Raw genomic sequence first — 12,556 nt, 5'->3', positions numbered from 1 at the left:
CCTATCTTCGAGTCTTTCTGGTAGAACCAATCATCAATCAATAAAGACTGATGATTCACTGTGGGAGGGGCTCTAACCTGTGTCCATGCATAGTGTAGCTGAAACGACCTTGAAAAAAGGTGTTATATTGCAATTTTAGCTCAAGAAACAAACGTTATGGTACAGTTGATGCAATTGTGGGTCAGAATAATTTGCTCAATTGTGACTTTAGCACATGAATTTAGAGATATTTGTCTTTCTCATTCATTTAGATGTGACTTTAACAAGGATATCATGTGATTTCATCATGACTTTTCTTCAACCCCAGTGTGAGTTAGATGTAAGTTAGGGTTTCAACTACAATCTGACCAGTAAACAAACATTTTTTGTATAAGGAACTGCACCCATCATCTATTTGCCTAATCTTTGTTATGCACCAAAATGTAAAATTGTCCATAATGTGAATTTTTTCATTTCCCACCAAGCCAAACTATGTTTGTTTCTGTGTCTTCCGCCGCTCACTGAGTGATGCATTGTAAACAAACCTTTGCCGTAGCAAGTTGGCACAACAACAAGAGTTTTTTTAGTTTACTCGTTTATAAGTGTGCAAACACAAGCGCATCGGTTAATTTAGTCAACCGCTCTCTTATTGTTAATAACACAATGCAAACTAGAACAGAATGTAGAAACTCAAGCACAATGACATAAAGCTCATTATGGATGTCAACATCATTTAAATTCATGCAGGGATATTCAGACGCACTGTCCTTAACTCTAAAAAAAACACTAGAGAAATGTGCTGGCCCTCCCCGGGGGACTGGTGCCAGGCACAGCATGCATAAGTAATACACTGCTTTCTGAACAAAACAATTATTCTCTCCAGGAGAGATCTAGATCATTAAAACTGAAATGGGTTTATTTTAAATACATTCATATTTATTTTCCCTCTTGCCACTTAAACTGTCAAGTGTAATTTTATGGGTAATAAAGAGTGAAAAGGTGAAAAAAATACCACTTTTAATTTAAATCAACATTCCTCATGTTTAAATAATGGTATGGCAGGAGGCACATCGATAATAAATGTTTAGTCATTAACACTGAGAAATGTGTTTTTTCAGCGCGTTAAAGTCAAAGCAGCAGAATTAATTCAGTTAAGTGTCAATTCAATTAATGAGATAAATCATTCAAAACTGTCATTCACAACCCTGGTGTCAAGTCATTATATAACCAACGCCCCACCACACACCACTATCATGAAAAATACATACTGTACTCATACTACTACATTTGGGAATGCTTTTATCCAAAACAACTTACAATGCATTCAAACTATTTCTTTGATCAGCATGTGTGCTCTGGGATTGAACCCATGACCTTAACACTGTCAAAAAGATTCACATTTACTAAATACACTTTATTACGTGCATGTGTCAGGCCAGTAGATGGCGATGTTACCTTGTAAAGAAAAACGACATGCATGCGCACATACACATTCTTCTACAGAGTAATGAATACAAACAATTAATATTTTTTTACATTATACTATTTATTATTGTGAGGGGTGAGCTTGCTTTGCCATGTGAATTTCCCTTCGCGGATTAATAAAGTTAATCAAATCAATGACTGTAAAAGCATCAAGCAGTTTGTTCAGACGGACAATGTGTGACCCTGAAGCGCCAAAATGTTGTAAACTTTGTTGGAGAAGCGTTAATAAACTCACACATGCCTACAGACTGAATAAGCATGACGTCACCATTACCACAGATTCACAGTTACACTGTTTACATGAAGATTACAAGGCGTCGTTTTCAAAATCTTGCACTTGTAAAAAGTTTGCATTTTAAGGATGCCATTGTTGTGTAAACGAACAGCCAAATCGCATTAAACAGGTTTACAGTTAAAAATGTTGTTGTGTAAACGGCCCCTTCCTATCTGTCTTTCTCTAATTCGCACACGGACGCATACACACCTCTGATCTATTTCCATATCAAACAGGTCTTGCTTTGCCTCAGACATTCTTGTTTACTTGGCTTCTCTTGCAGGTGTTTTATCAAGTCAGGAAGATGAAAATGAGGAAACGAGAAACGTGTTTTATTGTGTGTGTAAGTGTCAGTGTGCTGTTAAAGAGGTTTTTTGATATTCTTTAATATAATTTATTTGTTATTTTAATACCCCTGTACATACAGTTTTGTTTTTGTGTGTTTTATTTTTCTATTTGTCTTCTGCATTTGTTATTAATAAAGAATAATTATTTGTTACTGTTCTGACGTTACTACTGTTCAGCTTATATAACCACAGATGTTATATTAGTATAATATTAATATTTCTTATCTTTTAGTGTCTATGATTCTTACAGATGCGGGAAATGGCTACGAAAGACAACATTTCGCACCCCGGCTGTCATGAAAAGAAACGCTACTTTAAAAAAAATTTCTTGGTTAGGGTGTGATACCTACTCGATCCCTAATGCGTTCTTCCAGCCGCTGTCTGCTGCTACCGAACTACCACTATTTTACAACACTAACCGTGGGTTTACACCGGATGCGAGTTCAACGATTTGCGCGAGTAGATTACATACAAAGTCAACGCAAAGACGCGATCAGACGCATCCTCGAGTGGGGCAATGCGAATGATGCGATATGGGCGGCGCGTTTCCCGTGAAAACACACGCTATTCGCCTCAAACGCGTCTTCGCCCAAGTTGAAAATATTCAACTCGAACGAAAAATTCACATGACACGCAGTTAAATTCCGCGAGTAATCTTAGAGCGAGTAACGCAATGCCCCGCTTTTGGTGTGTACATAGCATAATGCGTTTACACCAGCCGCGGTAGAGGCGTCAAGCGCAAGTGATTTCAATGTTAAGTCAATGTGAAGACACATTGACGCGCATCTGGAGGTCTCGCAGCACGAACTAGACGCGTGAATGAGGCGGTTCATGTGTAGAGATCCAGGTGATACTTTGAGCAAAGTTTCATGTTGTTTTTCTTCTATAAATATATAAACATACAAATATATCAAATGAAAGAACAGACCCTCTGCTTTAAACAAACAAACAAACAAACAAACAAACAAAACGAGGGAAAAACGTTTCATCCTATTTATATTTATATAACTCTTATAAAACTCTTAAATATGGGTATTTTTCTTCAAAAAATACAAAATTATTAGCAAAAAGCTGAAATAATTGCATTTTTGTGAAGGAATTTTGTTAGAGATCAGATTCAGAACGATTATCAAAACATACATGAAGTGTAAAATTAATAAATAATTTTTTGCTTCAGTTTTTTTATAAATTGGATAAGATAAATTGGATAGTGGATAATTGCGATATTACAGATAACCATAAAAACTCATCAGGAACACGTTTTTTCATGCAAATGTTTTCTCTCAATTGACAAGATAACTTGTCAATGGCGGGGAATGAGTTAAAAATATACTTTTGTACATTTAAATGACATTATGGTATTAAGTATTAGTTATATCAATATAAAGTAAACAAGTGTCAGCAAAATTAGCTGTGGCTGTTTTGGTAACTAACGTTCCTGAATATCATAGCGATATATAGGGGGAAAGTAATCGGGTATCCTGAGATTTCACCAGAAATATGTCATGCACTACCGTGCACATAGCCCATTAAAGGTACAATGTGGTAATTTTTAGCGGCATCTAGTGGCAAGACCATAGCTGTGTCCCAATTCAGGGCCTGTGACCTTCTAAGGATGCGTCACGCGACCTCAGAACAAGGCGAACACTCAGTCTTTGAAGGTGGCAGTCTCTGAAGTCCATGAAGAGAACTAAAATCCTTTGGAGGATCCAAAATTTGCATCACCCAGTAGCTGCCACAGGACAAACACGTCATCATCCGAGACAACGTAGTAACCAAATAAGCTCTAAAGAACAGTTTGTCCATTTAGCGCTACTGTAGCAACATGATGTAATAACATGGCGACTTTAATGGGGACCCACGGTATATATAGATAAAGTGGCACATTCTAAGGTATTAAAACAATACAGTTCATTTTGTAGGGTCTTTATACACCATTGATAATATAGTTATGTATATTGTATTGCATTTCTGTCAAGAGATAATTGCACCTTTTTAACTGAGTGGGGGAGCCTTAAATGTTGTTGTGGGTAAAAGGGGGGCCTTGAAGTGAAAAAGGTCTCAAGTCATCCTGTACTCAAAACAGATAGACAGACCTGACATTTTATGATCTTTCTAAATCCGACCCTTCTCAACATTTGCACTCTCACATTTTTAGTCGACACTTTGCATGTTTCCGCCTTCAGCAGCAATTTTCTTGACGTTGCATTTCATTATAAAAATTGCTTCTGTGAAATTATGAGCTGTCATCACATGTCCATGGTCTGAGTTGAAGATTTCATCTAACGTGTGACCTACGCAAGGAAAAAGGCCAAAATACATCTCAGATGATATTCCATATGACAGGTAAAATTACCATAGCATAAAACAGATGCATAAACGGTCCAAACAGCCGCATAACCATCACTTTTGGGACGTTTAGCTCAAAACATATGGAGGTGAATATATAGCATCAACGCTACAGTAACAACAAAACTGCTGACTTTAGTTAACAGTAGACTTTCCTCTGTTTTACAATAATTTACCTTGGTAATTTTGATTTTATTCCCAGAGCTGCAGGACCAGCCGGTGAGGTCAGGCAACACTTTACACTCCTCACTGTTTAAACAGGGCTCCATCTGACACCACCACTTCAACCGAACGACAGATGCTGAGCGGCGAAATAAAAACAGGATAAGAAAAACTTAAAGAGAAAGAAAGAGCAACTAAAAAACTAATTTTTATCACAAAAAAATTTAATGAATTGGATCAGATACTGCAGAATCTTAAGGTCTGTGAAATCTAAAATTGTATATACACAAAGTATGCATCACTTGCAAAGAAGTCATTCCCAGAATTCATTGCAACCGTAAAAATAACATTGTGGACATATTATTAATATATAATAAATACAGGCTTTAATTTGGATTTTTATAAAAATTGTTAGTGTAACAAAATTATAAAACTGAATCTAAATTTTGTTGGCCTGCATGTAAAGTAGGGTTGGAAGTGGAACAAAAGCATTAAGAACACCTAAATGTGCATGCAGTCGTTTTTCTTTCATTAAAAAGGTTTACACATAATGAAATATTGTATACATCACTTAGAAATCACATCATAGTAAAACCCTAAAAAGCTGTTTTATTTTACATGGAGTGGGTGGCCAGCTGAATGCCACGTTTTTGGACAAAGAACATTTGTAGTATCTCCGTTGCCCAGAGTGACCACATACAATAATTGTTTCATCAATAGTCTGGTTTTCCTGATTTGTTGGAAATGGTGGTGGACTCACCATCCACACATGATGGTTTAGCATGGGTGGTCCCAGCAACCTGTCCAGGCAGACAGGAGCACTTCACAGTCTGTGATCTCTCCTCGATTTTATTCTTATTACAGCAACGATGAGCTGCCACCACTTCACAAGTACCCGGCTTAATCTCAAAGCGACCAGTTTGATTGACAGAAAACAAAAATAAAAAAATTATTGCATCGCTTAATTGCAGAGCAATTCATTTACTGCGTTGCTTAAAAGATTGTTATTTTACATGTGGACATTTGCCATCCAAAGTAAGATTGTGGTTTTAGAGATTGTGGGGTATAGAAAACTTTTCTGATCTTTTGGCGCCATCACATGGACATAGACGACATTGCAGTTACACTCGTATAAAGGTGACATATCATAAAATCGGAGTTGTTCTATGTTTAAGTGCTATAATTGGGTCCCCAGTGCTTCAATCAACCTAGAAAATGTGTTAAAGCAGTGGTTTTCAAACTGGGGGCCGCGAGATGGTGCCAGGGGGCCCCAGTTTTATGACATTTTGTAAAATACATTCATTTATCATGAATTCTGTGTAATTAAACCTAAAAAAGAATAAGCCAACTAACCAACAGCACTACTAGGTATAATTTTATATGTTTTGTTTAATTAAAATATTACATTTTAAAACTGTTTTTGTCATAAATTTTCTTTCGGGGTGCCGCAAAAAATGCACTGTACACAAGGTGGGCCACACGCTAAAAAAGTTTGGGAACCACTGTGTTAAAGATCAACCCAGTAACTTCGTTTTGGTAAACCATTCTCTGCATGCATGTGAAAAAATAGGTCATTGAAATTTGGCTCCCCCTGTGATGTCAGAAGGGGATAATACCGCCCCTTAATTTGCACTATGCAACCACGGCACTGCCATTTAGTGCAGAGATCAGCACATTTGCATTTTAAAGGACACACCCAAAACAGCACATTTTTACTCACACCTGAAAAAAGTGGCAATTTTAACATGTTATAATAAACTATCTATATGGTATTTTGAGCTAGAACTTCAAATATGTACTTTGGGGACACAAAGATTTATTTTACATCTTAAAAAAGTCTTGTGAAATGTCCACTTTAAATCACAATACCGCTCCAAATCACATGCCTGCCTTTCAGGAATATATTAAAATGTAAAATTAAATCTTGGCCATTATTACATTAGGAGAGCAACTAAATAGATATTAACACATTTATGAAAACAACAGTATGATCATTTGGAAAAAGCACCAAAGTTAGGGCATAATTTGTACCGGCACACCACAAATCTCTTGTTTATTCTTTTCTCATTTAAAAACAATGTTAGAGAAGTTGTGAATCTGAAGAATTAATATGATGATTCTTGAAAAAAATGTAAGTTTAACTGTTTGTGATACTGATTCATTGTCCATGTTACCAACAGGCCAAGAAAAGTATTGTGTTTTTTACCCATATATAATGATTTCATAAATCCATAAAAGCCATTTTTAATTCCAGGTGATAAAACAATTAAAATGTGTCATAAATGTGTTCGACATCACTCAGTCTAAAGACACCAAAGCATTAAAAGTAAGAAGAAAATAAGCAGCTACAGAAAATGTGGGACTAGTTACATTATGTTTATAAATGTTAATAAGGTTGCTCAATATATTTGCTATTCTAAGGAAAAGATAAGAGGTGATAAACGCTTGTTTAGCTGTTATTAGTAATGGTCTGTGATCCCACAGGAGCTGTATAAATGTGTGTCCAGTGTGTGTGTAATGAGACCTAAGGGGAATACAGAAGGGGGGTCTGTTGCACTGGGTATCTTGACTCACCAGTTTGTCCTCGAGAGCTTTGGTTGCCGCTGGACACTGGCTGCATGCACAGGAGCCACACACACAGCAGCAGAAATGCTTTCTGGTTATGATTTCTGCTTACGGTCATTCTGTAGACAAACTGCACGCAGTGTTCTCTTGTACAAAACATGGTTACACCTTCCTATAGTAAGAATAAAGATTTTTGATCAGTACTTTGATCATTACTTATCAAAAATAGTTATTAGTATACATAGTAATAGCACTTAAACTTGGACTATAAGCTGGTGGAGAAACATCAAGATTGATGAACACCACATATACTTAAGCATGTCAGTCCAAAAAACCTTCTCAGATGGTGGAAGCAGAAGACAGTACTTGAATATTTTAGTATGTCCATCCAAGTCCCATAGGTTCAGTATAATCACCATCATATGCCAAGCCTACAAAGAAACAAAGACTGTGTGAGAAATGAGTGTTAGTGATCAATGTCAGTATTACTGCTGAGTTCAAAGGGTTAATCTGATCTTCTTGATCTGCAATCCAGCTTCACTCACATCAGTGATGAGAAATGACGACTCTAACTTAAATATAAGTGTATTTAGCCTGCATAGTGAAACTTCTCTCTGGTGCTTTTCCAGGTTTCCCCGGGGAGATCACAATGTGACAACTTTGAATATTCAAGATATTCCCATCTTTTCAGTCCAAAGCGTCGCTTCACATCAAACTCATGCTGGTCATCATGAAAAGCTATTAACAGTTAAAAACTAAATGTACAATGTATATAAGTACCAAAGGTACACATATTGGTACTTCAAAAGTATATGTACATGTACATATATGTGCTTAAATTATACATATAAGCCCCAGCTTTTGTACCTTTATTTTGGACAGTGCACAATGTACAAAAAATATGAAGAGATGAAGGACACAAGACTTTTGCAGGTTGATGATGTATTGATGATGTACCAAACTGAAACAATACAAACTTATTAGAAAGCTATAAACAAATCCACACAAATACTAAAATTTGCTTGTGCTTAGATAACATCTGCTTTATTAGTTTACAGACATTATGATTCCTTAGCAAAAACAAAAATAGGTAAACCAAAGTAGTTTTTGTTGAGGGATAAACTTGACGCAAGGTAAGCATTTTAGGTTTACAAAGCAATTTCTTTCTCTTGTAAATATAAAGATAGATCTTGATGAAATACAAAAAAGTGAGGACAAGGAATATGCCCAAAAATTACTTTAAATATTTGCGATTGTAAATATATTCATAACATAAACTTTTTAGACATCGCTGACAGAGTCACGCGCGTTCACGTAGCTACTCATCATTTATAGCTACGCATATGGGTGTCGATTCGATTGTTATTTAAACCAAAGGAAAACTACAAATATTTACACGTGCTTCGTTTTATAATAGTTTTCAGATAGTTGTTCCTACCTGTAGTTTGTCAGGAGAACCTGTCTCTCATCCACACGAGCTAATTCAGCACTGATGTCACATAAAAGTCCTCATGAGCTTCGGTTTTCTGCGTCAGTATCAACTTTAATCAAAAGACCATCTGTTCACATACTAGGCTATGACTGCTCTAAAGGCGATTAGTGTTCGCTGATAGAGTCTTGAACATTTATTTTGTGCCTTATCCTGAGCTCAGTTTCAATACTTTGTACTAACTATACAGTCACATCACCCCAATTGTGTACATTAATGCAGTGGTTCTCACTGGGGGCACTGCCCCCCTGGGGGGCACTGAGATGGTGCCAGGGGGCCTCCAGTATAATGACATTTATAAAATACATTTATTTATCATAAATTCTGTGTATTTATACCTCAGATAAATAAGGTTACTAACCAACAGCACTATTGTATAATTTTATGTTTTGTTTAGCACTTCCAATGTTATTTTTCATTTCAAGAACATGTCAAGAACAAATATCACATTCAGTGAGCAATTTAATTTAAAGGTTATTTTTTTTGTACTTTTTGTAAACACCCGTGTGAAAAAAATCACTATCTGTTTTAAAATGTCAAGTACATCTCTGTTTCCAGGACATATACTGCATGTACAAACATGGTTACAAACAGTGTAGTATAAATTATTCATTTATTTATTTCTGTTGGAAATGATTGTGACGATCTGTGTGTACGTAAGTTTAGGGAAACTTTGCATTTGGGTAAAGACTCAGATTTGTCTTGCAGCATTACTCTTCAAGCTCTCATAACACAGAAATTTAAATAAAGTGGATTAGTATTTTGGGTTAAAAGTAATACTGAAAGTATTTTTATAACCACCCAGCTAAACAATAAGTTATTCTAAAATATTAGTGAAGAATTTCCCAATCTCTCACTATATATTTTTTAACAATTAAAAATAATAATTAATTAATAATCAGATCAGATGTAACTTATTTGACAAATAACTCATTGAAAACATTATTACCTTTTATTTTGCTTTAAAAGTATATGTGTATAATTCATCCACATTTATTAACAAAATTATATATTATACATAAATTACAGAATAGTGGCCCCCAAAACCGTAACAATTGAGACAATATTGTTTCTGCACAGTGGTTCTGTTTTTCTAAATAATACAGCTTCATGTTACTCATAGCATCATGTTTAGCATCATTCATTGACCGAATTCAACATGAACTTTTCGTTATACCTACCATGGTGCACTGTAAAAAATACTTTGCTGCCTTAAAATTTTTTGTTAAATGAACTCAGATTTACAAGTCATGTCAACAGAGATGAGTTGTCACAACTAATAAAATATAGTTGAGAAAAGTCAACTTAATTTTATAAGTTATAACAACTCACCTGTAGTTATAACAACTCATCTCTAGTCAAGATAAATAATAGTAAGTTCACTCAAGCACTTCATAAGGAACACTGTAGATTTATAATGCAGATTTTTAATAGCAAACCGATGACACAGATAGGTAGGCTATGTTCAGATGATTGACATTCTGTGGCCATGATTAATAAGACAAAAAATGTGTTAGCAATGCATCACTAGACAAAATTAAAATGACTTGAACGGCCAATTGGTTCAATTCAAAAAAGCAACGATTTTTATTTACACTGCAAACAAACACACAGCCCTTTCTCTTCTGATAAAGCACTTAAATATCTAAAGTTTAAAATAGCTTTATATGTTGTAAAGACTGTGATAAGATCTAAGATAATCTCTGTTAATGACAATTCACAGTCCAGTGCAGCATCAAATGAAAACCATCAGCCTAAAGTTAATTAAATCACATTAATGTGAAAATCCATTAGCTGTAGCATAATGGCTGCAAAATCCAGCATTACGAGAAGAGTTAACATTAGTTCACCTCAACAAAAAGTAGTCCAAAAAGAGCTTAATTTAGGTGAAGTTTCTTTATCAGTCATATAAATGTTGAGTTTTCACACTTATGGTGAGCAATGCCCCAACCCGGAGCCAGCTTTTTAACACATCATCACTAACTTCCCTCTCAACTCTGCTATTTTCATTCTTATCTTCTCAGTGAAAAGAGAGAATAAAAGAAGGATCAAACAAGCTTTCATGTGGTAATGTCTAAACAAGTCTTCAGTGTACTTATAGGCCTCTGTGCCACCCTCCATACTTTCACAGTTCCATTCCTACCCAGCATGCTTTACAAAATTTACATTTGTATGCAAAGTGTCTTAACACTACCAGTGTGTATCAGGCTTTAATTCAATTTTGAAATGATGACAAGATTACTATCCTTGTATAGGATTTTGTGGGACACTGCAAGCAAATGCTGTAAATAGCAATTCATTGAGCATGTGTTTTTAATTCATTGTCATTATTAAATAGAATTATTTATAATTATAGTGCTAAATAGAGTCTGTTTAAATATTCTAGAGATGTTATTATTTTTGAAAACACTGCACTGCATTTATGACAGGACTACGTCCTCTGCTGGTCTAACAAGGTATTTTTAATAGTTATACAAAACTGTCTAGATTCCAGACGACTTGCTCATTTTTTGTTTTATTGCATATTATGATTATTGCAATTTGTATGTGTGTTTTAAAACGTTTACAGTTAAAGTTTAATTAACTGGTTTGTTGGTTGATTTATGGTTAATGGCTGCAAATGGCTGGTGACCCAAAACATGAGAATTACTGAGATCGCAACACTATACTGTCTCTTTCTCTATTGTATCCTACGGCAGTGGTTCTCAAACTTTTTTAGCGTGCGGCCCCCCTTGTGTACAGCGCATTCCTCCGTGGCCCCCCCAAAGAAAATTTATGACAAAAAACTGTTCTAAAACTCAACTTTGAATTAAACAAAACATATTAAATGATAAAAAGTAGTGCTGTTGGTTGGTAGCCTAATTTTTATAGGTTTACTTGTACAGAATTCATGATAAATTAATTTATTTTTTAAAATGTCATACAGTTTGAGAACCACTGCCCTACGGTACTATAACTGCTCCTAGGAGATTGTTACTGGAATTTAATCATTATAAATCTGCTTAATACCAAATTATCTAACAACCTCAAACTAAAGAAATTATTACTTTATGCATATCGACACAAATTTACTGGCTGGGCCTAGATGATAAACTACTTTTTTTTTTAGATATTTAAACGTCACATTTGATAAAAAAAATTCTTGTAGATTTTTTAAATAAATTATAAACCTTTTCCTGTGGTTTTCTCAAATGTAGGCCTGCACATTTTATACACTGACCCTGACTTATACTTAACCTATTCCTGCATCATGCAACTATTCTGATAATTTTCATGTATTTTTATATTACTTTTATATTACATTTTAGATTTTATGAATTGTGTCCCGCAGAAAACTTTGCCCTATGGTATAAAAATGCATCATTATTTCTGGTTTAGATTATGCAAGTAAGTTTGTTGATTTATAACTAGTGTATATAACACATTAATTATCAAATGATCAAATAAAACTGTTAACTGATGTATAACTGATAAATGATTGTACATTGTTTTGCATTTGTTTGCAAAAACTACATAAATGTCCTAAAGTAACTAAGGCCTAGTCCTGGATTAATCTAAACCCTGTCTGGGAAACCACTTCATAGTCTCAGTAATAAAAACAGGCATTTTTGTATAAAAATTAAACACCTGTTGCATCCTATGGTTGCAAAATGGCATCCTAAAAATCTTTTTTTTTTTTCTTTAATCTTTACCCACCTTCAAATGAGACTAAAGGCTTTCTTATGAAATCTAGGGTTAATGTTAGCATCTTAAAAACTTCATTGATGAATTAAAGCTAATTTGTGTTAATAACACCATCAGACCAAATAGGATTTTAAAACGAATAAGATAAAATAATCTAATCAACAGGAAAACAACAGCTCGATGTGAACGTGAGAAGTAAACTACTGTTGCATAGTCTTCTCA

At 34.8% G+C, this 12,556-nt stretch overlaps 1 protein-coding gene across 1 annotated transcript; it reads right to left on the bottom strand.

Annotated features, from left to right (window-relative positions):
• Positions 1 to 3,995: 3,995 nt before the first annotated feature.
• On the bottom strand, positions 3,996 to 8,789 carry LOC129431507 (chemokine-like protein TAFA-4). The gene is made up of 6 exons (XM_073875121.1): positions 8,600 to 8,789; positions 7,528 to 7,592; positions 7,178 to 7,333; positions 5,357 to 5,519; positions 4,611 to 4,735; positions 3,996 to 4,379 (listed from the first exon to the last, which is right to left on the bottom strand). Exons 3-6 carry the CDS (start codon positions 7,319 to 7,321, stop codon positions 4,368 to 4,370), a joined length of 444 nt encoding a protein of 147 aa, XP_073731222.1. The 5' UTR covers positions 7,322 to 7,333; positions 7,528 to 7,592; positions 8,600 to 8,789; the 3' UTR covers positions 3,996 to 4,367.
• Positions 8,790 to 12,556: the final 3,767 nt, after the last annotated feature.

This window comes from Misgurnus anguillicaudatus, chromosome 13, assembly GCF_027580225.2.
Source record: "Misgurnus anguillicaudatus chromosome 13, ASM2758022v2, whole genome shotgun sequence".
NCBI classification, from domain to species: Eukaryota; Metazoa; Chordata; class Actinopteri; order Cypriniformes; family Cobitidae; genus Misgurnus; species Misgurnus anguillicaudatus.
This window is presented reverse-complemented; position numbering and strand designations above follow the sequence as displayed.

What these genes read in the sequence shown, in the direction of transcription:
- LOC129431507 (XM_073875121.1), bottom strand. Translation starts at nt 7,321, where the DNA reads ATGTTTTGTACAAGAGAACACTGCGTGCAGTTTGTCTACAGAATGACC. An exon ending in GCAACCAAAGCTCTCGAGGA is followed by an intron (nt 5,520 to 7,177) that starts CAAACTGGTGAG and finishes TTTTCTGTCAAT; the next exon opens with CAAACTGGTCGCTTTGAGAT. An exon ending in TAAACCATCATGTGTGGATG is followed by an intron (nt 4,736 to 5,356) that starts GTGAGTCCACCA and finishes TTCGCCGCTCAG; the next exon opens with CATCTGTCGTTCGGTTGAAG.